This window comes from Pangasianodon hypophthalmus, chromosome 10 (assembly GCF_027358585.1).
Source record: "Pangasianodon hypophthalmus isolate fPanHyp1 chromosome 10, fPanHyp1.pri, whole genome shotgun sequence".
Lineage (NCBI taxonomy): Eukaryota > Metazoa > Chordata > Actinopteri > Siluriformes > Pangasiidae > Pangasianodon > Pangasianodon hypophthalmus.
The window spans coordinates 5,962,585-5,976,621 of NC_069719.1; the positions used below are offsets into that span (position 1 = coordinate 5,962,585).

Below are 14,037 nucleotides of genomic sequence, written 5' to 3' on the forward strand. Positions count from 1 at the left end.
AATAAATACCTTCGTCTTGTTTTTGTTGCTATATTAACTCATACCACCTCCTCTCTGACAGGGTTTTAGCTTAGTAGTATTCTTAAACCCTCACCTATCTGAACTAGCATGTTACATTACATTGATTAAACTGGAAGAGCGTGTTATGCAAAGCAGCTTATAACTTCAGTCTAAGCAACTGATTTCTCCATGACAAGCTGTTTAAACTATTAAAATATATTGCACTCACTCACTGTTGCACGTTAACTACGGAGGATCAGTCCACTGTACCTGAAAATGCCATCTGAATTTAAGCTGGGGTGTCAGTATTAAAAACTATGCACCAATAACAATACGAAATGTTTCAAACACATAAAATAATTAATCTGAACAAAAAATAAATTTAATTTGATACCTTTATGGCATTACTGAGGGTAATGTGGGTCAAAATGGGGCCATGCTGCCTGACTTCGTGAGCTAGCTAATTGGCAAATGTTAACTACTTGCTCACTCCAGCCATCACACGTAAATGAAGAAAAAAAGACAAAGAGTGCTGCAATTGTTTTTAACTCATGCTAATAAGTAAAAGTGTTATTTAGCGAGTACACTGCTAAGCCTCCTTCCCCCCCTCCTCCGCCTATTACCATTAATCCTTCTCTTCATTCACCTCTTTCTCCTCCTCTTCCTTCTCCTCCTACTAAAATTAATACTACTCCTCATCCATCTCCTCCTCCTACTACTACCATTAATCCTCCTCTTCCTCCTCCTCCTCCTCCTCCTACTACTGCTACTATTAATCCTCCTCCTCTTCTTCATCTTCCTCCTACTACTATTAATCCTCCTCCTCCTACTACTACTATTAATTTTCATTTGCCTCCTCCTCCTCCTACAGCTGCTAGTACTACTCTTCCTCCTCCTGTTCCTCTCCCTCCTTTTCATCCTCATCCTCCTACTAAAGTTATTACTACTACTACTATTACTCTTCCTTCTGTTACTCTACTGCTTCTATTACTACTACTACTACTACCACTACTCCTGCTGCGACTATTACTACTAGTATTACTTCTCCTCCTCCTACTACTGCTACTATTAATCCTCCTCCTCTTCTTCATCTTCCTCCTACTACTATTAATCCTCCTCCTCCTACTACTACTATTAATTTTCATTTGCCTCCTCCTCCTCCTACAGCTGCTAGTACTACTCTTCCTCCTCCTGTTCCTCTCCCTCCTTTTCATCCTCATCCTCCTACTAAAGTTATTACTACTACTACTATTACTCTTCCTTCTGTTACTCTACTGCTTCTATTACTACTACTACTACTACCACTACTCCTGCTGCGACTATTACTACTAGTATTACTTCTCCTCCTCCTACGACTACTACTACTATTTCTACTTCTACTCCTCCTACTTCTACTCCTACCATTATTGCTACCACTACTACTGTTGTTGCTGCTACTATTCTATCTTTTATTTTTAAGTGTCTTTCTCAAAATACTCAGTCAAAAATACATATATTTATGCTTAACTAGTATGAATTGATGCACATTAGCTGGAGACTTAGAAGTAGACTGTATATTTACTAGCGACATGCACTTGCTTATTTAATGACAGAAAAACAGAAAAGTTGAAAGACGTGATGCTGCTTTGGCTAGCAGATGCATTCAGAAGGCTACAGGGTGAAGAAACATGAGTAGGCACATCAACATATATAACACAAGTCATTATATTATCTTGGAGTTTTTGTGTATATAAATACATTTCTAGCTGTGTTCTGTGTTGGACACTTTTTAAACAGATTTCTTTATCAGCCTCTATGATACACTTGTCCAATTCCAGAATTCTTTTATCTGATAAATTAATGGATTTAAATAAATTGAATGCTTTGGCTATCATTGTGTGGTTATGGCCAGGAGCATTTCACATATTTCCGGACCCTGTGTAAATCTAGTGTTTGTTCACTTCCTTTTTCTTGAAAATGAGAGGTTATAGGTAGTCAGTTCTGATAACTCCATGCAAATACAGGTACACACACATACACATAAGCAAAAAAAGAGTCTGAGAAAAAAATGTATTTTATGACGTCGTTAACAGCAATCAGAAAACCACAGACACAGACAGAATGGAACTTCTCAGTATTAACATTTTGACTGGTCCAGTAAAAACAAGGACACTTTTCTGATAATAATTTAATAATGTAATATTATGTGTTGATAGTGGTGCATGTTTAAGATTTTGGCTATTTTGTATTTTCTGTTAGAATTTTTCATTTCTCATTTGTGGTTGTAAACTTGTTTGAAAAATAAAATTTATAGAGGTTTTTATATTTAAAAAATCTGTGATTAAAACTTTTACTGCTGTGGCTTTTATGAAACAAGAGGAGCTGGAAAAAAAAACTCATTGGAAAATATGTGTTAATAGTGAACATGTGACAGGCAAGTGCTCTTGCATCATAATATATAAGAGCCAATCAGGTTCAATATGCAAATTTGGCTCATAAAACACTACTTTATCCAATAAAGGCAGCACATGGTCATAACCAGGGGTGGTTCTACAGCTTTTTAGCGTGGGGCTATATGTAAGGTGTGGCCTTGCTGAGGCATTAACAGGATGGTCCAGCTGAGGTTATACATGGGCTTCGGCTCATACAAATTTCAAAAAGAAAAAAACACCTGCTAAGTAATAATAAATGTTTCATGACTCTTGCTTGTGTAAACTTAGGTCGTTTTCACACTTTTTTTTTTTCTGACGCTGTTTTCAAGCCTGGGAGTGATGCAGCTACCTGATTCCTGACCTACCTGAGTCCTCTTAAAAACAGCGGTCTGGGGTGGTATGGTGCGCATCAGATGTGGAAGCTATCCGCTCTCAGCACCGCATGCCAAATAATATGATCGGTTCAATTCTTCATGTTACTTCTGGTTTCTTCTTTCTTGATGGCAGGAAAGGGTTATTACGATTATTGATATATAAAACCAGGCTTTCATAGACCTGGAGTGTGGTAATTAGCTCACCTTTGTGGTACAATTACTCATACTGTGAACATCACAAAAAATGCACATCCCATGCCAGGCTGCAGGGTTAAAAATCAAAAAGTTACTGTTCTTCGCTGCTTGTGTGTGGGTACCCCAGGAAAATAATAAATAATAATAAAAAAACAGAAAACGGATTAACCTAGTACCTACTGTTTTGCGTACACAAAAATTGAGCCAGGGTTCAGAAGGAAATTTTCTATGTGAATGCAAACCTGTGATTATGAGCCACGCCCCCCAGGCGAGCCCAGAAACAGTCCTGAGTGCGGATTCGCTTATATTCAGACCAAGTGAGAAAACAAACACCCTAAAGCTCTTCATGTTTAACTGTTCTTAAAGTGAATGGGTGAAAGGGGTTTTTGTTGAAAGTAGTACCTGAAAGTGGGTGGGCCACACACATACTCCAAACACACACCCACAAGAAAGGACCCTGACCCTGATTAAAATCTTAAAGTACACCAGTTACACATAATTTGCATTTGAACACAAACTGCTCCCTCTGGAATCTTCTGGTGCCATTTTATCTGGACAGGCACCAGAGCTGACTCACAGGCTAATGGAATTCATAACCAAACACTCACACTCTCTCTTACACACACACACACACACACACACACACACACACACACGCACGCACACAGTGGGAAGGGGTTGGGCATATGCAAAGTCAAAGGGTGTTTAAATTTGAATATTCATATAGTCTGGATTTTCTTGAGCAGTGGTTCTCAAAGTGAGGTCTGAGAAACACAGCCAGGAGGTCCAGGATGATTTTTATTTGGTTTTGGTGTTGGAACTTACAATCCATCACTGTGGGTTTAGTCCAAACCTCTCTAACTCAGAAACAAGAAGACCTTATATTACAGAAAAACAGCCAGAGAATTATTATACATAATAGTAATAATAATAATAATAATAATAATAATGTTTGATTACTTGGACTGAGTTCATAAAATCAGTTTACACTGAGGGAAATTTATGTTACATTAAATGAAAGTGTGTAGGGAAAATACGGTCTTCAAGACAAGTTTATGTGAATTCAATAAAAAATGGACAGAGTGTGAGGACAGAGTTGCAAATATATTTTAAAAATTCTTTTTAGCCTTTACTTCCTTTACAAATTGTATTAAAGCATAAAAAGCTATTTATTTGTTTGTTTATTTTTTGCATTTTAACCCACATTTTCTTAGGTAAGGATTTAAAATTTGCCTAAAACAGGTGGCTGGAAAGTCTGCTGTAGCGCTGCATTGCTGGTTTTTTTTAAACAATGGTACACACCTTCACTGAATCAAGATAAGATCTTTATACAGACAATTCAGAACAATGCAGAACTAAGATCATAGTAATAACACACACACACAGTGATCATGGTGAGTGTGTTGTGCAAGTTCACCTGATATGTATATACGTGTGTGTGCGCATGTGTGTGTACTATGAGCATGGTGAGTGTCTAATGTAAGTTCATTGGTGTATGTGTGTGTGTGTGCATGTGTGTACTATGAGCATGGTGAGTATCTAACACGAGTTCATCTATGTGTTTATGTGTGTGTGTGCGCATGTGTGTGTACTATGAGCATGGTCAGTATCTAATTCAAGTTCATTGGTGTGTGTGTGTGCATGTGTGTGTACTATAAGCATGGTGAGTGTCTAATGTAAGTTCATTGGTGTGTGTGTGTGTGTGTGTGTTTGTCCATGTGTGTGTACTATGAGCATGGTCAGTGTCTAGTGTAAGTTAGTCAGCATGAATGCGTGCATGTGTGTGTGTGTGCGCATGTGTGTGTTCTATGAGCATGGTGAGTGTCTAATGTAAATGAATCTGCATGCGTGTACATGTGTGTGTGTGTGTGTGTGTGGGTACTATGAGCATGGTGAGTGTCTAATTCAAGTTCATTGGTGTACGTGTGTGTGTACAGTTGAGCATGGTGAGCGTGTCATGAAAGTTCAGCTGATATGTATGTGTGTGTGTGTGTGTGTGTGTGTGTGTACTATGAGCATGGTGAGTGTGTTGTGTGTGTTCAGCTTTAGAAGGGTGTGTCCACGTCCTGCAAAACTACAAACCACAACTATTACAAGGAATACCCATTATAAGGAACGCCTTCTAGCAAATCACACTACACAACATTCCCACGCCCACTCCCCCATAACCCTAACTCTAACCCTGTGTGTTACCTTTGTGTTGTGGGCGTAACTTATAATAGTAGGCGTGTCTTTAAGGGGCGTGTTTTGTAATCCTGACTGATGTTTAATGTATGTGTTGTGGGTGTAACTTGTAATAGTGGGCGTGTCTTTAAGGGGCGTGGTTTGTAATCCTAACTGTTGTTTAATGTATGTGTTGTGGGCGTAACTTGTAATAGTGGGCGTGTCTTTAAGGGACGTGGTTTGTAATCCTGACTGATGTTTAATGTATGTGTTGTGGGCGTAACTTGTAATAGTGGGCTTACCTTGTAATCCTGCAGGACGCAGACGATTACACTTGGATGTGTGTGTGTGTGTGTGTGTGTGTGTGTTCAGCTGATATGTAGGCCACGTCAGTTTGTCCTTACTGAGTAAACGGAGGCGCCGCTCGGCTGCAGTACCACCGTCCGGCCGCTAGGCGGCAGTGCTGAGTTCAGTTTCATCAGCGAATCAATGACTCGTGGCTATTCGTAGTTATTTCCTTTTAGGTTCACTGCAGATCGGCCCAAACGTCAAGTTGATCAGAAACGTGTCGAGGCGGCTAAAGTTGCTTTTTTTGGTTGGGAATTCTTCTGTTCGTTTCGTGTTATATTCCCAGGATGGCTTGTTGGAGAGTGAAATTATTTTGACTGATTATTTTGGCCAAGTCGAGCTTGTTCCAACTCGAGCTGCTGTCAACTCGTGCACAGCCGAAAGCACCGCGCGTGCGGGTTGACTCGGTTACCTCGGGGACGCTGGCAGAGAGAAGCGAGAGCGAGAGCGAGAGCGATTCTGCAGCATGTCGGCTGAAGTGGCGAGTGAGTGTCGGCTAGGACAGGGCGACCCAAACCCCGCGGGCAAGTGTGAGACACCGAGGAGTGCTGGCGAGGAGCAGCAGCAGGAGCAGGAGCAGCAGGAGCAGGAGCAGAGAGCTCCCAAAGTCGAGCCCAAACAACATCCCAAAGTCGAGTCAAAACCCCCGAAACAGGGGGCGATGGACGCCAAGCTGGACGGAGGGAACAAAAACAACACGAACCACAAGGAAAACGAGCAGAGTGCAGAACCTGGCAGGCAGAAAGTGACCGAGGCTCCGCCGCCGAAAGTAAACCCTTGGACGAAGAACAGCAGCACGTCGTGTCCCAATAACTCGACAAACAACACTCAAGAAACAGGTCTGTTCGGCTTTTTAACCTGTTTTCACTGCTTCTTTTTTACACTTTTTACTCTTAGCTCGTCATTGTGAATCATGTCAGTGTTTATGTGCACTGTGGCTCGGTTGACAGACTTTTCTCGCTTTGGAAACCTCTTGCAAAAACAAGGCTCGCCTAGCCTTCATGCTATTATTATTATTAGCAATGGCCTGGGAAGTTAGTGAGCTGGGCCGAATTCCAAATGGCTGCGTGCTCACTAGATAGGAGCACTAGGTAGCGCGTGAGAGTGCTGGCGTCTGCGCACTAGGTCGCTCACTATGTGTTTGTCATGGCAGCCATTTGGGACAGAGACAAGACAAGTTGCTAAGTTGTAAATCAGATGAAGTGTGTTACAGCACTCTGTTTTAGTTCAACGTTTTATTTAAATATTGATATATATTTATAAAAAAAAAAAAAGTCTATATTTTGTTTGGAAAGTTTGATTTGTTCTTAAGAAAGTTTTTGGCTTAAAAAAACAAGAAACAGTGCAAAAATAATGACTTTAAAGTAAAACACTCTTGTTTTGTGCACATTTCATATTTATTTGTTTGTTTGTTTTTGATATATTGTCTTGAAATGAGTGCACATTTGAATTTGTAAACATGTGGTGTTACTTTCCAAATCTCATTTGCTTACATATTACAAAAATGATCTCTAATAATTACACATTTTTGAATAAATCTAAAAATAATCCAGTATTTTCTGGTACATCTGCAACTTTTTCATCTTTACAGATCATGTTTGTAAAGAAATTATGTTAGAAGTCATTGTGGTGCTTGACACGTTCCCAGATAAGGTCCTCCCATTTAAAATGTCATGTTATATTTAATAAAAGTCCTCGTAGACCTGGTTATGCCTCTATATCCATTCCTGGATCTTGCACTTGATCCGTCCTGTGTTGCACGTTTTCATCCAGGTGTGTTAAAAGCACTAAACACACCGCAGCTGGATGTTGTTTTACAGACTACTAAAACTCTAGTACAGTTGCAGTTACATGGAAGACTAAAGCAATGAGAAGAGGTTTAGATAGCTGCCACAGACTTGCTGATGAGGGCAGAATTGGAGGCTCTGCCCCGACCCCGTTCCCGTCCCTGTCCGAGTCCTCGTCCCCTCCCCCAGTCCAGCGCCGTCTGATCAAATTGCCCCACTGGAACACGTGGAGTGCTGACAACTGCAACTCTGGAGTTTAAATCTAACTCGGTGGTGGCGTCGTGGCTGAATGAAATAAAGCTTTAGGATATGAACACCACAGCTAGTGCCTGCTGAGTGGTAGCACGTACAGTTTATGTAAATGTTTGTGATTGAGGTTTTCAGAGCTGCTTGACCGTGAAAGAGGGTTTGCAGGACTACCACGTGTTAGCTGTAAAGTTAATGTTGGAGTATAATAGAAAAGGTCAAAAGCAGGGCAGTACTTCTGGGTAATGCTTGTGCTCTGTACTCGTACACGTGTTTTGAGCTTTAAAAATGCAGCCTGCTTTCATTCTTCTCTCTCTCTCCTCTCTCTCTCTCTCATTAGGGCTGTACAGTTCTTGATTAAATTTCAGGAAGCGCAGTTTTTGGCTCATGATTCTCACTCGGGGCCAATATCATGAGGAACAATATGGATATTTATTAAGTTCTTACATTACATTATTGCTACATTTTTCCTGGTGGTGTTTGTGGATGATCCTGAGCAAAAATAACTGCTATTTAGTATAAAACTTTATTGATATTAGCATGCCAAAACCAGCAATATTAACATCTGGTTAAATAATTAGTTGAGTCTCTGTTGTTTTGCTGATAGAAAACCACTTGTGAGAGAAAATCGCTCTTGATAAACGTGCTCTGTGTGTAATGCGGTACAAGCGAGTTTTGAGCGAGACTGAGCATGCAGCTATGACTCACTCGCCCCATTCATTTCATTCATTTCATACAATTAGACTTCGTTTGTTAGTAATTTAATATTCAGTACGTAGTATTACTTTTTTTTTTTTTTTTTAGGGCAGAGCTTTTTCCTTTTCTCTGCAAGCAGGGCCATTTTAAAATGTACTCACAGCTCAGGGTTCAGACGTCGTTTCTCCCCTTTTTGCTTCTGTAGACTCGGCGTGCTTCAGGTGCATGCTTGAGGTCATGTGATACAACGTCTGTGCTCATTGGTCACAGTGAATTAGGAGGAATAATGGCACTGTTTTATATAATCAGTTACACGACTGAAAACACTGCAGAGTCGACTCTGCTCTTGAGTAAAATTTCCACGAGTCATAGAAACAAATAAAAATCGTGATTTTTCGTAGTTATATATTTTATTATATGTGGATTGCTCACAACCCTAAAGCATTTCCAAGCATTTGTTTTCTGAGAATCTGAGTAGCTTTATTTATAAACGTTGATATGAGAGAACGTGAGTTTATGGTGTGTACATATTCATCTTTCATTTCCTGAATAACATGGTGTCTAATAATAACACTAATAACTAATAACTTCTACTACGACTAATAAAAGAGTAATATTTGGACCCATATGTGTTTAAGCAGGGGCTCAGATGGTTTCCAACATTTTTTTGATCATGCGAAATGTCAAGGTGTAGTTTCTCAAAAGTATTGCGTTCAGAATGTAGGGTGTTCATACAAATGATACTCAGAGTTTGTCTTCATTAGGCAGGTTCCATCTGAGAGATTTAAAAATGCACTTTGAAATGGTTGCCGATGTGCGTGATGGAAATGATAATTATCGGTAATATTAACGAATTTGTAACAGTTGTCATGGAAATGTGAAAACCAACAAAGCAAACCACTGTGAAAAGCAGCAAGATAATACATAGACATCTGTGTTTAAGGGGAAATTACACATTAAAATACTTTACAGCACATTAAAATACTTTATACCGCAGTGCGGTTGAATTTTCGAATCTGCCTGGTCAGAGCTAGTGTGTTATTTCTGTATAACAGCACGGCGCGGACAGTAGTTCCGGCTGTAACATGTACAACGGGTTAATGTTAATAATGCACTCTTCTAATACACAGCTCATACACAGGGATTTTACATAATCTAATACAAATAGTAAATGGATTTAAAACGTGTTATTTAACAAAGTAAAATGTTATAATCATTGATGTGGTGACTTCTTTTTTGTTAAGAGACATTTATTTGACATTTATGCAAGGAGTCTTGGTTGTAAGCGCTTTGTAGCAGTCAGAATTTCCCAGCTCAGGAAAGTCTTCAGGACGGAGGAGTTTACAATTTCCGCTTTCTCAGTAAAATGACAAGCTGTGTTTTTAGAGACAGAGACCGACCAAGAGAGAGAGACCGACACAGAGAGAGAGAGAGAGAGAGAGAGAGAGAGAGAGAGAGAGAGAGAGAGAGACAGAGAGAGAGACAGAGACTGACCAAGAGAGAGAGAGAAAATCAGAGACAGAGACCGACCAAGAGAGAGAAAGAGACAGACTGAGAGACAGACTGAGAGACAGACTGAGAGACAGACTGAGAGACAGACGGAGAGACAGACGGAGAGACAGACGGAGAGACAGACGGAGAGACAGACGGAGAGACATCAACCGAGCGAGACAGCGAGAGAGAGAGACAGAGACCGACCGAGAGCGAGAGAGAGACAGAGACCGACCGAGAGCGAGAGAGAGAGAGACAGAGACCGGCCGAGAGCGAGAGAGAGAGACAGAGTGAGAGAGAGACAGAGACAAAGCGAAAGAGAGAGACGGATATAGACCGAGACAGAGAGACAGTCAGAGAGAGAGAGAGAGAGACAGTCAGAGAGAGAGAGACAGAGAGAGAGACAGGGACTGACCGAGAGAAAGAGAGAGACAGAGACTGCCTGAGAGAGACCGACCAGGCGAGAGACAGACCGGTGAGGGAATGACTGTTTATCGCAGCTATAACGTAGGTGATAACAGGAATTAACTTGTCTCTTGGATGTTCCACAACATTAAATCTAACTATAAACTATTAAAATGTGTGAGGTGTCGTTCATTAATACATTAAATATTGTAATTGGCACAAGCCAAATATCTCACCCCAGACTGTGCTGTTATATGAAAACATTGCATGCTGGGGTGGTGTGATGCAGCACAACGCACAGTGGAGTGCCGCTACCTCTGTGAAGTGTGGCGTGTGTTATTCCTTTATGAAACTGGTTGATAAGATCTATAGTTGGGTGTAGATTCTGTCTTTGCTGGTTTTCCTTCACTGTTGTCATTTCAGTCAGCGCTTTATCCTGGTCAGGGTCGTGGTAGATCTGGGAACTCTGGGTGTGAGGCGGGAATACACATCATCAATACACACCACGCATACATTACACTCGTTCACACCTAGAGACAGTTTTAGCGTAGCCAGTCCACCTGGTGGCGTGGTTTTTTTGGGAGGGGGGAGGAAAGCGGAGAACCCTGAAGAAACCAAAGCAGACACATGGAGAAAGTGTGTAACACTACACAGACAGTAACCCGAGCTCAGGATCGAAACCTGGAGCTGTGAGACGCTAACGCTTGTCGCTACACCACGTGCTCCCCCTTTTCTGTTGTTTTCACCAAGAGAAAATACGTACACATGTTTGTGATCCTGCTGAGAATTTCGTGTATATAAACACAACTTTTCTGAAAAAAAAAAAACCAAAACAAACTAAAACATATGCAGCAGTGGGTTTTTTTTGCAGGATATGATGTCATTAAGCATTTTTGCATGTAAAATCAGTTGGATTTTTTTATTTTATTTTATTGCAGGCATTAAAAAAAGTTTGTAAATATGTATAAATATGTAACAAATAGAAATTACTCTCCATGACTCGACTAATGTCTAGACATGTGGAGCCGACTGTTTTTCTTTTTTGCTCAAAAAAACGAAACAACTTCTGAGCACATGTTCATGACGGGTTCTTTTCCGTTAACTTTGTGTACAGTTGTGCTTTGTATCTTCATCTCGCGTGGCCTTGTGTTTCCATGGTGACATGATGACGAACGTTAAGAAGTATTTTGCTGGTGCCCTTTCGCAGCGAGCCCAGGAGTTCAGATTCCTCGGCTTCAAGTATCCAAAGCAAGCGCACTACATCTGCAGGTTTAGATCAGCACACAGTTGTACAGCTGAAGCATGAAAACGGACCTGCTCGTCTTTTCACAAAATAATCTCTGAAGTTCAATCATGCATGTTGTTTGTCTTGGGCATGTAGTAATGAATAGGATATTAAATGTCCGATAATTTAGTGTGTGAGGTTTGTAATTGCTTCGTCTCTCTCTCTAAGTTATCTTAACTGGTCTTGCCTGACGTGTTTTAGCACATTTTGCTCAGGTAACGTTGCTGCCGCATATTTATTTTATCTTAATGTTTTATGTTTGTTTTATAGCGCAAAGAAGATAAGAAACTTATTTACACTAAGAACAGACATAAGATATGATCTAATGTGTTTGCTCTGAGGCTACACGATTAAGTTTATTTTAATTATATATAATTCATATATATTTTAGTTTGTTAGCTAATTAACCGAAGTGTTTATCGACTCTGGGGGATTAAATCAGGAGCTGCACATTCACATACATGTTTTAAATCTGATAGCTTTCAAGAGCTTCAGTTAATGTTCATATCCAACATCAGAATGGAGAAAAAGTGTGATCTCTCTGACTTTAACCGTGACGTGGGCTGGTTGGGCCAGCTGGTTGGTACCAGTTGGGCTGGTTTGAGTATTTCAGAAACTGCTGATCTCCACACTCCAGTCTCTAGAGTTTACAAAGAATGGTGCCAGAAACAGAAAAAACATCCTGTGAGCGAAACACTGGGCAGGCTGAAACACCTTATTAATGAGAGAGATCACAGGAGAATGACCAGCCTGGTTCGAGCGGACAGGAAGTCTCTAGTAACTCAAATAAGCACTCTTTACAACCGTGATGAGCAGAAAAGCATCTCTCACTTGAAGCTCTTGACCTGTATCTGCGTGATCTTTTGCATTGCATTGTACTTCTGCCACGTGATTGGCTGATTGGACAGCTGCATGAATGTACAGTTGTTCCTAATAAAGTGGACGGTGAGTGTGTATGTGTGTATATCTGCCACAGTTCATCTGAAGTTTACTTGTCGCACTTTCTTCTTTTTTTTCATGCAAAGCCTTCATTATGTTTTTGTCGGAAAAGCAGTCTGTTATGTAATAAGTTACATTCTTTACTGAGATACCAACGTTTTTCTGTAATATTGAGCGTTTTCTTGGAAAAGTAATGTTTGGAAATATAAAATGTTTTTTTGTACTGGCTCAAGAATGCCGAAATCATAAAACAAACATCTATAACAAAATCTGTACAAAAAGAGAACTAGCGAGCCTAAGACTTTTGCTCAGTACTGTATATTTAAAATGTAATTGCATTTTTCTGAAGCATTAACCAGATTCGCTGAGGTAATGTGGCAAAGGCGCAGGATTTTGATCTTAAAAGTGCTGAGTAATTGTGATTAAATCACTATCATTATAATATTTATGGAAATAAGCATGATTATTATTTTAGCCCTGTTTAGCTCCTTTATAGTGGTTTTTTTTAGACAATCTGTGTGTCTTATCAGATGAAATGAGTTAAATGTTAGAAGTTAAATTTTATTTTTTTGTTTTACTTTTTTTTGTTGTTGTTGAGTTAAGGCAAAAATAAAGACTATGTTAAGATTTAAGTTGTAATCATTTATTTTTGTTGGATTAAGTTCTAAGCACAAACAGGAAGCCAGATTTCATTATTACCAGAATGAACAGTATTTTAGTGGGAATTATGCAGATATTGAACATTCCTATACTGATGCAAGCCTGACATTAAAGTAGGAATGTGTGGCCTAATGCCGAAGTACCAGTCCATGTTTGTTCGTTTAATCAGTGTTGATCTTTACCGAGGTTTGTAAAAATATTTTGAATGAAACTGAAATGTGTGTCTGATACTCAGGAAGTAAAATCCCCTCATGTAGAGAAGATGATGTGGTATATGGGATTGCTTGCTTTGGTGTGGTAGAGCGAGTATTACATCACACTCAGGTAATAATTATTAACCTGATTTGATCACTGGTAATGACTTTGGGCTGAGCTTTTTTTTTTTGTTTGTTTTGTTTTTACTGTTGATGTTTTCATCTAGCCTCATTTGACTGCATTTTAACCAGAAGGAAAGTTTTGACCACGTTTGAGACACATTTAAATGGCCAGAACTACGATTTTTCAAACTCTTAATGCTGCAATAGCTTACGTAACATTAGCTACCTTAGAAAGAAGGTTGTTTTATATTTCCTTCTAAATATAGCAGACTTTATTTTCAGTCTGCAAAGGTTGTCTAAAAACGTTCCCTCCCTCGTCAGCTTCCTTGCAAATGGATTGTGAAAACGACAGAAAACAGCATGTTGTGCACGCGCATGGGTATTTGACCCTTGACCTTTACGTCAATAACACTCTCTTCATTTGTTTTGACAACATGAACAGAAAACACTTGTACACCATACCTACAGGAGCGTTATATTAAATTCCGCCATCTTGGAATTGTGGAGATCGCGATAGTCAGACTTTTCCTGAGCCGGTTTCAAACTGGTCCACTTTGCAGAGCTGAAAAATGCAGTTTTGGTGTGGATTTAAAGGCAAAACATATGAGAGATGGTGTGTGTGTGTATGTATGTGTGTGTGTGTGTGTGTGTGTGTATATATATATATATATATATATATATATATATATATATATATATATATATATATATATATATATA

At 39.7% G+C, this 14,037-nt stretch overlaps 1 protein-coding gene across 3 annotated transcripts in view; it reads left to right on the forward strand.

Annotated features, from left to right (window-relative positions):
• The first annotated feature begins 5,582 nt into the window (after positions 1-5,582).
• Positions 5,583-14,037, forward strand: part of larp1b (La ribonucleoprotein 1B) — a 49,119-nt gene continuing 40,664 nt past the window's right edge. The window contains exon 1 of one of the 3 annotated variants that reach the window (XM_026944173.3): positions 5,583-6,330. In XM_026944173.3, the coding sequence (XP_026799974.3) occupies positions 5,958-6,330 (373 nt within the window). In that variant the 5' untranslated portion in view covers positions 5,583-5,957. The remainder of the gene's footprint in view (positions 6,331-14,037) is intronic. The other 2 variants (XM_026944172.3, XM_026944174.3) reach the window with 2 other exon arrangements.